At 39.5% G+C, this 11869-nt stretch overlaps 1 protein-coding gene across 2 annotated transcripts; it reads left to right on the plus strand.

Annotated features, from left to right (window-relative positions):
- The first annotated feature begins 2724 nt into the window (after positions 1-2724).
- Positions 2725-10506, plus strand: LOC131309328 (leucine--tRNA ligase, cytoplasmic-like). Of its 2 annotated transcripts, XM_058335980.1 has the most exons (6): positions 2725-2819; positions 2885-2969; positions 4323-4404; positions 4491-4522; positions 6416-8502; positions 9112-10506. In XM_058335980.1, the coding sequence occupies exons 5-6, from the start codon at positions 6462-6464 to the stop codon at positions 10326-10328; spliced, it is 3258 nt and encodes a 1085-aa protein (XP_058191963.1). In that variant the 5' UTR covers positions 2725-2819; positions 2885-2969; positions 4323-4404; positions 4491-4522; positions 6416-6461; the 3' UTR covers positions 10329-10506. The 2 variants fall into 2 exon arrangements, with proteins under 2 accessions (XP_058191963.1, XP_058191964.1); XM_058335981.1 differs by lacking the exons at positions 2725-2819; positions 2885-2969 and adding an exon at positions 2970-3013.
- The last annotated feature ends 1363 nt before the right edge of the window (positions 10507-11869 follow it).

Below are 11869 nucleotides of genomic sequence, written 5' to 3' on the forward strand. Positions count from 1 at the left end.
ACGTATATCATCGTCCAACGTCAATCATATAATTTGGTGCGGCTAACATAAAAGATTGTTCAAGTCCTTCAACTAATGGGGTAACTTAACCCCACTCATTTTGATTTCTTAAATAGACATTTGATAGTTTGCAGTCAAATTTTCCTATTTTGACCCCACAAAAATTTGGTAAATTGCCCAACTAACTTCAAATGTACAAAAATACGTGCATTCCCCTCCTTTCAAGAGTTAATAGATCAATGACGCTATTGTTCTTTCTTTTCAAAATATAATAAGTCTTTGGTACTAATTATAAAGAAAACTTAGGTTAATCACTAATCAGTGTAAGGGTATAAGGGTATTTGCATAATTATTAAAAATATCCGTCAAACTGTGAATCCAGTCCGAACCGATCCAAACCAGTTGATTTGTTTTGGTTTTTTAGGCGTGTGGTTTGGTCCTGGTTTATAAAATGTAAAAACCGAATCAAATGGTTTGGTTTGCAGATTTACGGTCACGGTTTTGGTTCCAAACCGATTTGAACAGCAATTGTCTATATTTCATTTAATTGAACTTTATTTGAAAATTGCTAGATAATAAAAGACTCAATTATGATATACCTTCTTCATCTTAGTACTATCAAATGAGTTTGAATTCATTTTTTTATTCATCTATCGTTTGAATTCATTTTTAATAATTTTTGGTGATTTTAATGAAGGAAAATGCTAAAATGTGTGAAAGTGGAGGACAAAGTGAGTTGGAATTTATTTTATTTTATTTTTGTTTGCTTATTGACAACCTAGTTGGCTGTCAATAGAATAACCCTTTCATGAAATTAGTTCAAAATCAAGTTTCTTTTTAAATTTCTATGTGAATCTTCGTTTCTTCAAATGCTTTGTAATCAGATTATTTCAAATTCAATTAAATTGTGGTTCAAAGTCGAAACTAAACCGTAGTCTAATGGTTTGGATTGGTTTGGTCCTATGCATTTTGTGGATTGGTTTGGTTCTCAAAATTTTTTATCCGTAAGAGTTGGTTTGGTTAGTGATTTATCATAAAACCGGACCAATCCAATCCATGCTCACCCCTACTTAATATGGATACATTTCAGTCTCTCACAAACTTCTTCTACAAACTCCCACTAGGCTTAAATACGTAAAAGGTCCTTACAAAATAGAGTCGGTTTCATTTTCGTCCTTATAAAACATTTTGTGTTGATTTTGTCCTTTCAGTTTGTGACTCAGTTCAATGTCACCCCTGCTGTCAACCAGTGGACGGAATTCGTCTACTTGGATAACGGAAGTCTTATTTGGTACCTACCTAGCCCACATCTCTTATCCCAATATTATCAACATTGTTTTCTACCAAAAAAAGACGCACAAGATCAATCTGCCATTCAATTACATTATGAACGTGCGACAAACAAAATCACAAACGATATAGGTTTAGAGAAAACGCTCTCTAAACTCTTTTCATTCAATAATAATCAATCACTATCTTGCCTCGAAGGCTAGAAAAACTCTAACTCTAATTGATTGGCCTCAAAACGGACACCGAATCAATTAATAACGGAAATTACCAAAAATAAAAAAAAATCAGAATAATAGCAAAACTAGAAAATAGAGAAAATTGTAGACTTCTCCCAAAATAACGACTTAATTCGGATTTTTCTTGCCCAAGTTATTATTAGCAAGTCAAATATTTCCTTAAACGGCAAATTTGAGCTTCCGAAGGCCTAAACAGCCTTAAACGGCTAAAAACCACGGTATATGGCCAAAGGCCATGTGCATTGACCGTTGGGCCATTTCAAATTGAACCCAAATGTGTACAAATAGGGGACCACAAATGCGTACAAAACAGACATTTTTTAACAGAGAAAAAAGTAGGTGAAAGGTATAAAAAACCACGCACACTTTAAATTTGTCCCCCACTGAAAAAATTAGTATATAAACTGATGATACAAATTAGTACTGTATAAACTAATGATGTTCTTGAAGTAAACATCTTTTGGGCGAAAAACCTTAAACCATTTGCATTAAAAACTTGGGTAACAAAGTGGAAGGACGGCAAGGGTGAATTCCATCCATTGGTTGATGGCAAGGGTGATATTGAACTGAGTCACAAACTGAAAGGACGAAATTGACACAATTTTTTATAAGGACGGAAATGAAACCGACTCTACTTTGTAAGGACCATTTAAGTATTTAAGCCCTCCCACTGTTCTTTGGCAGGGAGTCAGACGCAATGCTTTGAGTACACAAACCCTAACTGAGCTGAGTTGATGTTATTGGTTTATATAAGGGTATTTGCATAATTATTATATAGTTCTATTATGTTCACCGTTCGATTTTCTGTGCGATTAACACATTAAACCAAAACCGGAATCGAACCACCCGTTTTTTTTACAAATTTGAAATCAAAACTAAAACCAAAATGGAATCGAATCGGTTATAAAGCCGTGCCAACCAGTTTGGTATTGTGGGGTTTTTTTTATTTTTTATTTATCATGGTAGGGTTGTGGGTTGCCATCCTTAAAAACTGGTGTTTCATAACTGTTCAAAAGCCCTAGGGCTATTATATGAAAACCGGAAAACCGTGCCGGACCGGTTGAATTCCCCCCCTTTTTAAAGCCGATTCGGTTTCGGTTTACAAAAAATTGATACTTTTAAAACCGGTTCGGTTACCGATTCTGTGGCTTGAAATCCGAACCGGCCAGTCGTAACCGGATATGTAAAAAACACGCGACTCAAACCCTATCCTCCTCAGTTCACAGTTCACAAGCCGACTTCATCCAAGAGGACCAAGACCAACACAGCGATGGCGATTTACCGAGCCCGATGGTGAGTCTCTCTCTCTCTCTCTCTCTCTTCTTCATCATCTCGACGTCTTCTTTCATTCTTTGTAGTTTGTGAACCGTCGACAACCACCGCGAACTTGGAAGAAAGAAGACGGCTGGCGGCACCCAGCAATCGGCAGCCGCCTGTCTCCAGGTACGCCACAGCATCACTTTCAGCTTCTTTCTTTCGACGAGAAGGTGGGCAATACCACATCGAGCATTCTCTTGGATATGAGATATCTATACGCATATATATACTCGTGCACATTTATTTAATATAATATGTGTGTGTGTGTGTGAAATCTATTTTAATCTCATAAACGATTCACCCATGTAGGGTAGAAAGCAACCACCGACACCGTCCAAAATTGAACTCACGAAGTGAAAGTAGGTCAGAATTCTTTCTTTCAACCAATATGGATGAGGAAACTGATTACACAACATGTAAATATATGAGAGAGAGAGAGAGAGAGAGAGAGAGAGAGAGAGAGAGAGAGAGAGAGAGAGAGAGAGTGTTGGTTAGAATTGCATTTGCAACCCTATTCGAACGACTCAAACTCATGCAGTTACTGATTTGCAAGCAATTTCGTTAGTCAAGTTATTGGGTGTCTGTTTTACTTGTTTGCTCAAGCAGTTAATCATTCTTGCAAAGAAAGTAGTGAAACATTTATTTTGTTTTGGGCAATTTTGGAAACAGCTTTTGTGACACAACTTAATTTCTTTTGGGTTCACATCAAATGGGGTAGCGCCTTTTTAGATTAGAATAGATTGTGAGAAAGGGTGGGAAAAGAAAAGAAACTAACTTGTGTGGATCTAAGACACATAACCTGCTTGAAAGTGTGTTTCAAAAACATCTGAAACTACTAAAATTCGTGAAACTACTAAAATTCGTGAGAGCGATGATTGTGAGCGCGCGCGCAAAGCAAGTATTGAATGGGAGCCAAGGGTTCTATTGAATGATTATGTGAATAAGGTTTGGTTTCTTACCCAAAAAAACTTGAAGTGGTTGTAAATTGTAAGATATGGCAAATGAATAAAAATGATGATACAAATTTTTTCGTTACAAAAATTGAAAATAGCATGAGAGGAGAGAAGAGTCCGTCTTTGAGGGGGGAAAACCTCCGATTGGTTCTGATTGAGGAGAACCGGACCTCTACCTTTCACAAGTAAAGACTTCTAATAACATTCAACTTCCTTTTATTCATGAACAAACATTGTTTATATAGAGCAAGATGACAACATCCAAACCTAAATACTAGGGTAAGTGATAAAACTACATAAAGCCACTAACTAATTCCTAATAACTACCAAAACAAAATGAAACATCAAAATTGGTAACAAACGATGAATTTTTATTGGTACATTTTGTTTGGTTGTGAAACTACTATCCTTCCTTTTCATTTCCTTTATCACAATCCAAAGGGCTGGTTCATGATTTCATCTGTCTGTCTGTTTTCATCCTTTCAAAATTTCAATTTGACGTGTTTTTGTTGCAAATCAATGAAAGGTTTGGCAAACATCATCTCTCTAGCATTTGGTACAAGCAGTTGCTCTGGTGGCATCCCCGAATTACAAAACATCCCAGCGTTGTGAGTTTCAGTTTATTTTCCTATCTCTAAATTTAGGCAAAAACACCACAGAAATGAATCTAATGTTTTATTGGCTTTGCGTGCAGTTTGGTGGCCTTTTGACTAGTGGAATTCTTGCGTAAGTGCCGCTTTCTTTTCGTTTTTTTTTTATTGTATGGCCCAAGAAGGTTTCCCACCAAGCTTTGTAAATATTGATGGTTGGGAATCTTGACATATCTCAATGCTAGGCTGTGAGCTGTTTAATACTGCTTCATTTTTCCGATTTAAGTTCACTGTTAAGCTGGTAAACAATGATGCTTTTGTTAGATTGCTAGCGTAGATGTGGTATTGTGGTGCAATGTCTGATTGGTTCAGCAATCTTGCTTCTTTCGGTTGGTATTTAGTATTTGCACTTCTTGTTTTCTTATAGTGGGAGACTTGGAGTCATTTTGTTTAGTTATGATTTTCTGTATACAATACTCATCATGCTTTCCTATATTACGTTTAGAGGGAAAAAAAAAACATAAGACCATTTGCTTATGGAAATTTTGGTTTTGGGGTTATGATTCATGTGATTTCAAACCGCTGTATGCATGTGTATGTGTATATGGTATACCCATACTTCAATGAATTTATGGTTTGATTCTGAGTATATGACTACCTGGTTTCAGTTCTGGCTAAACTGACAGTTGAAATAATGACCCTTTATCCAATCTTTTTTTTCGTTTGCTGATGGTCCGGGTTTTGAAAACGTACTATGCACAGATGGATGGGGTAATTTTGTTTCTTGGATATGGTAAGAGAGTAGATGTGTGGAGAAAAACACACACACACACACTCTCTCTCTCTCTCTCTCTCTCTCTCTCTCTCTCTCTCTCACACACACACACACACACACACATTATGGAGTCCTAGGACCCAGACGTCTTTAAAAGCCAAAGCTTAGACAGATTCTTTGTAAATTGTAGTCAAAACTAAGGTGAGAATGTAAACACCATGCGATGCGGGTTTCATTGATTTATGGGGTTATGTTTTTATTGCTTTTACTATCTGATTCAACAAACAGAATGAAGGTATGTATATTAGACTAGAGATGGTAATATAGTATGCTGTACGCATAATGCATGTATATCTACATACACTGGTTGATGTTTGTTCTCCTGGTTTTATTTTCTCTATCACGTTTAAACTGACCATCTTGTCATGACCATCTTATTAGATAAAAGCTAAAGCCACAAACAATACCCAAGCAAAAGGTTTTTCATAATTTTGTTTTTTGATTATGATTTGAATGATTCATTGGTCCGTGCAGATAGACCTTCATCTATCGGCCACATTGGAGAATTAATAAGCCTGGCCAGTCCTAGGCTCCCAGTTTTGCAGGAATGTATACTAACTAGAAATATAACTTATATTGTGAGTGTCTCATATGGCGAACATTTGAATTTACCTGTGAGACTGGTATGCAAACCTTGTAAGAGAACATATACGAGCAATTTTGCTTGAAATGGATCAGTGCACAGGTATCCAAGTGGAGTCGGGGACAGAAGTGGTTCGGTGCTCAATGTCAAACTATATACTTCAAGTTCTCTGACTACATATTACAATGTTTGAGAAGTATATAAGGCCTATAGTTGTATTACATATTGGTACCAATATTTTTCCGGCAAGGGATGGCCTTGGTCTTTAGACATGGGATATTTTATGTCAGTTTCTCTCCTGGGTTTTGCAAATAGGGCGTGTCAGTTCAGGTCAGGTCAGGCCCATGTCATTTTATTCTTAATCAGCATGTAGATTTCAATTAATGTGTAAATTTGTTTTCCTTAATTCTTCTCTTCTATCCATCAAATATGCATTGCGTTCTTCTATTCTTCTTGCTTTTTTCTTTGTATGTTATGTTTCCCATACCGTGGATCTATTTGCTAAGGGAAAAAATTCTGACGATTTGAAGATATTGGACTTTCTCTGTATATTTAGTTTGTTATTGTATGTACGTCCTGATTCCTGAAGATCTTTGGTGTTTTTTCTGCAGTTTATGTACATTTGCTGGTCAGGAGTTGCCAACAGCTGATAAGGAGATGGCATCAAACACAGAGAGTGGGAAGAGTTTTGCACGAAGAGACCAGCTTCTGCAAATTGAGGCACAGGTTCAGAAGTGGTGGGAAGAGAAAGAAGTTTTCAGGGCTGATTCTCTCGAAACTCTCCCCAAACTGGGTGAGAAGTTCTATGGGAACTTCCCTTTCCCTTACATGAACGGCTACCTTCACTTGGGACATGCATTCTCTCTCTCCAAGCTTGAATTCGCAGCAGGCTATCACCGGTTGAGAGGTGCCAATGTGCTCTTGCCTTTTGGTTTCCACTGTACTGGGATGCCTATTAAGGCCTCTGCTGACAAACTTTGTCGCGAAATTCAGAAATTTGGTAATCCACCTGTTTTTCCTACCATAGCAGAGGAGAAGATCATAGATCCGGAACCGCAACTAGAGGAAGCTAATGCTGGAAATGAGGTTGCACCAGATAAATTTAAGGGGAAAAAGTCCAAGGCAACAGCAAAAACAGGTGGCGATAAATACCAGTGGGAGATAATGAGAAGTTATGGCCTCTCTGATGAGGACATTTCCAAGTTTCAGGATCCATATTACTGGCTTTCTTATTTTCCCCCTCTGGCTGTAGAAGACCTTAAGGCTTTCGGCCTTGGCTGTGATTGGAGACGGACTTTCATCACAACTGACATAAACCCATTTTTTGACTCTTTTGTCCGGTGGCAGTTGAGGAAATTGAAGAAGTTGGGTAAAATTGTCAAGGACCTGAGATACACTGTATACTCCCCCTTAGATGGTCAACCATGTGCTGATCATGATCGAGCTTCAGGGGAAGGTGTTATTCCTCAAGAATACACGTTGATAAAAATGGAGGTTATTCCACCTCTTCCTCCAAAATTGAGAGCTCTGGAGGGAAGGAAAGTGTACCTGGTGGCTGCAACATTGAGACCCGAGACTATGTATGGGCAAACAAATGCATGGGTACTACCAGAGGGAAAATATGGAGCTTTTGAGATCAATGAAACTGATATATTTATCTCGACAGAGAGGGCGGCTCTTAATCTTGCGTATCAGAAACTGTCACGGGTCCCAGAAAAGCCTACTTGTTTGGTTGAGTTGACTGGGAATGATTTGATTGGTTTGCCTTTGAGGGCTCCTTTAGCTTTCAATGAGACTATATACTCTCTACCCATGTTGTCAATTCTCACAGACAAGGGTACTGGGATTGTGACCAGTGTCCCCAGTGATTCACCTGATGATTTCATGTCTCTTTACGAATTGAAAGCAAAACCAGCTTTCAGGGCCAAGCTTGGCGTGAAGGACGAGTGGATCCTACCATTTGAAGTCATTCCAATCATTAACACCCCAGAATTCGGAGATAAAGCTGCTGAGAAGGTTTGCCTAGATATGAAGATCAAGAGCCCGAATGAGAGGCAGAAGCTTGATGAGGCCAAGAAAAAAATATATAAAGGAGGGTTCTATGAGGGAACTATGCTTGTGGGAGAATATGCAGGGATGAGAGTCCAGGATGCGAAGAATTTGATCAAGAACAGGCTTATAGAGCATGGAGAAGCTGTTGTTTACAGTGAGCCTGAGAAGAAGGTCATTTCAAGATCAGGGGATGAGTGTGTTGTGGCTTTGACTGATCAGTGGTACATCACTTATGGGGAATCAAATTGGAAGGAGGCAGCAGAGGAGTGTTTGGTTAGTATGAATCTCTTTTGTGATGAAACACGGCATGGCTTTGAGCATACTTTGAGTTGGCTAAATCAATGGGCTTGTTCTCGTAATTTTGGGCTTGGCACTCGTATTCCTTGGGACGAACAGTTTCTTGTAGAGTCTCTTTCTGATTCGACTCTTTACATGGCGTATTATACCGTCTGTCATCTGTTACAAAGAGGTGATATGTATGGTTCTGATACGTCGTCAGTGAAACCAGAGCAGCTGACCGACGAGGTCTGGGATTTTTTGTTCTGTGGTGGGCCCTGCCCTAAATCATCCGATATTTCTCTTCCTCTTCTTAATAAGATGAAACAAGAGTTTGAGTACTGGTATCCATTTGATCTACGGGTCTCAGGTATTGTTTTGTTTCGTTTGTTTCTTGCATGTTTTTACATTCTAGTCTGTGTTCATCATAACAGTAGCTCTGTGACCATCACCTTTATCTGTAGGCATATCTCATCATCATCGTCATTAAGTTAGCTGTTGATCGATTGATATACCACATTATGTCGCAGTACTATCTGTACAGCGACTCCCATGGAATTGGTTATTTTAGCTATTCAAAGGCCACAGTATAGCATGCTAAGATTCCAATGTACAAAGTTTAAGCAATGCTTTTCCAATTCTAGAAATGCTATTTCTTCAATGTTATTTTTAAAAGGTCAGTTCCCACTCGTACTTGTGGGTCCCATCAAAAAGAGAAAGAAAGAAGTACCGACAAGATTTTGGAAGATGCTCGTACCAAATGCCGGATATGGCATTCATTTGGCCTTTGCCAAATTATAAGCATTGATTCAGCAACATTGGAGACCAATGTATGTTGGCGATGGCCATTTTTTGGCTTTGCCAAGTGATTTAACTGCCCATTGGAGTTGCTATTGCATTCTTTCTTTGCCTTTTCCTTCCGTTAGCTGCTTTCTTGGTACAGTCAACTAACATTTTATGGATTTTTTTACTCTTTTAGGTAAGGATCTGATCCAGAATCATCTCACCTTCTGCATTTATAACCACACAGCAATTTTGCCCAAGCATCACTGGCCTCAAGGCTTTCGATGCAATGGTCACATTATGTTGAATGCCGAAAAAATGTCGAAGTCAACAGGGAATTTTAGGACGTTGCGCCAAGCAATTGAAGAGTTCTCAGCTGATGCCACACGATTCTCCCTTGCTGATGCGGGCGATGGAATGGATGATGCAAATTTTGTTTTTGAAACGGCCAATGCCGCAATCCTAAGGCTCACGAAAGAGATCGCATGGATGCAGGAGGTTATCGCTTCTGAATCTTCTTTTCGAAGTGGCCCCCCTACGACTTATGCTGATCGCGTTTTTGCAAATGAGATAAACATTGCCGTGAAAATGACGGAGAAGAACTATGGTGAGTACTTATTTAGAGCAGCTCTTAAAAGTGGGTTCTATGATCTTCAGGCTGCTAGGGATGAGTACAGGTTTTCTTGTGGGTCCGGGGGCATGAACCGGAACCTATTGTGGAGGTTTATGGATGTGCAGACAAGGCTTATAACTCCAATTTGCCCACATTATGCCGAATATGTTTGGAAGGAGCTTTTAAAGAAGGAAGGGTTTGTCATTAAAGCAGGGTTTCCTGGATGTGATTTACCTGATCTTACCCTTAAAAGGGCCAACACATACTTGCAAGACTCAATTGTTTCGATGAGGAAGTTGCTTCAGAAACAAGTTTCTGGGTCAAAGAAAGCAAAGGTAAATGCGTCAAGTCAACAAAGCAAACCGACGGTTGGTTTAATATTTGTGAATGAGCAATATGATGGGTGGAAAAGGGAATGCTTAAATATCCTTAGAAGTAACTTTGATACTGCGACACAAAGTTTTGCTCCCGACCAGGAGATCATGGAGGCCTTGAAGGAGAGTGAAATTGGGCAGGAAGCGAATTTTAAGCAGACCCAGAAGCTTTGTATGCCTTTCTTAAGGTTTAAGAAAGAGGAGGTTATGGCTGTTGGGGTTCAGGCGTTGGATTTGCGATTGCCATTCGGTGAGATAGAGGTTTTGGAGGAGAACTCAGAGTTGGTAAAGCGGCAGCTTGGTCTCGAGCGGGTGGAAATTTTGTCTGCAACAGATCCTGATGCTGCTAGAAGAGCTGGCCCCAATATTTCGATTCTACGGCAGAATCCTCCATCTCCAGGAAACCCCACTGCCATCTTTGAGTGATTCCTTCTGTGAATTACCTTTCTTGTTTAGATTTTAACTTATCCTTGCAATTTTTGAGGACAGCTATTCTGTTTCAGCTAATACTAGACTTCTGTGAACTTCACTTATTTTGAAACTTGATTCACACTTTTTTGGAATTTTGTATGGGAAATTATAGTATGTTTGTGGTTTATGACCAGATGGATGATCTGCTATTGTGTATTGTTTTTTATACAAGGCCGTGTTTTTTAGTTAATGTATCTTGTTAGTTTAAGCCTAATAATGTTGAATGAACCAATGGGTTAGTGATAGCTGTGTCTGGGGATGGCTGAGCATGTCTGGGGATGGCTGAATGCTCGAGGCTCCCGCATTGCGAGGTAAGTGAACTGGTTGATGTAAGCAGCCCTATATCCCTCATGCGCTGTTTCTTCGGCTTGAACCTCTGATCGCGAGATACTATCGGACGAAGCTTCGGGTGGAAGGATAAGGTCAGGGAAAAAGTACCAAGTTTTTGATGTGATGGAGCTGTTCTTGTTTCTTTGGTTCCCTTAGCATTTCATTTAATTTTTCTTCCCTTGGTAAATTTCTTAACAAATCCAGGATCCAAGCTCGAGTCAAGGCCAGTGTGATTTCCATGGCATCTGACAAAGTATCAGGCTTTCTTCCAATTACCCGTTGTAGCGTATTCCACAGTTCAGATAAAACACTAGAAACCCAAATATTCCAAAGTTCGATGAGGAAGTTGCTTCAGAAACAAGCTTCTGGGTCAAAGAAAGCAATCATAAATGTGTCAAGCCAACAAAGCAAACCGACAAGAGTTGATAGCACGTAAAGAATTTTACTCCCGAGAACTAAGGAGCAAACCCCTAATGGACCTAAGTTTCACCATTGAAAAAAAAGGGGGCTGCTATTCGCAGCCCCGTATTTTCTCCCGTAGCCCGTTACTCCACGTAGCCCATTTCCAATATTTTAAAAAAGAAAATTTTCTCCATGTAACCCATTAAATGTACCTGATCTTCCTATTATACCCTTCCCTCTAAAAAATTACACTTAAACTCCCCCACCCATCCAAATAGAAACCCTAATCCCAGCCAAATACCCAGCCCACCCATTACGTCTCCTCCCACGCCACTCCATTTCCGTCTCCCCCCACCTCCACCTCCATAGCCACCACTGCAATACCGCCACTCCTGCCGCCGCACCACCGCTGCACCACCGGCTCAGGTTCTTCTCTCTCTCTGATCTTCTCTCTCTCTGTTCTTCTGTTCTAATCTCCCTCTGTTGTTCTTCTTCTTCTCTCTCTCTCTCTCTCTCTCTCTCTCTTTGTCTCTCTGTCTCTGTGTGTGTGTGTGTGTTCTTCACCACCGCCACCCCAGCACGCCAACCCATTTACATACATGTATTTGTGTAGAGAATTTGGTAATTAGATCCCGTATTTTTGTAAATATTTTGGTAATTAGATCCCGTATTTGTTTAGAAATGTTGGTAACTAGATTCCGAAATTGGTAGCAAAAAACGGTGAATGTGCCCGATTAGTAAGCTGTGAGATGCTACGGACTCCA

This window comes from Rhododendron vialii, chromosome 12a (assembly GCF_030253575.1).
Source record: "Rhododendron vialii isolate Sample 1 chromosome 12a, ASM3025357v1".
In the NCBI taxonomy this organism is placed as follows: domain Eukaryota; kingdom Viridiplantae; phylum Streptophyta; class Magnoliopsida; order Ericales; family Ericaceae; genus Rhododendron; species Rhododendron vialii.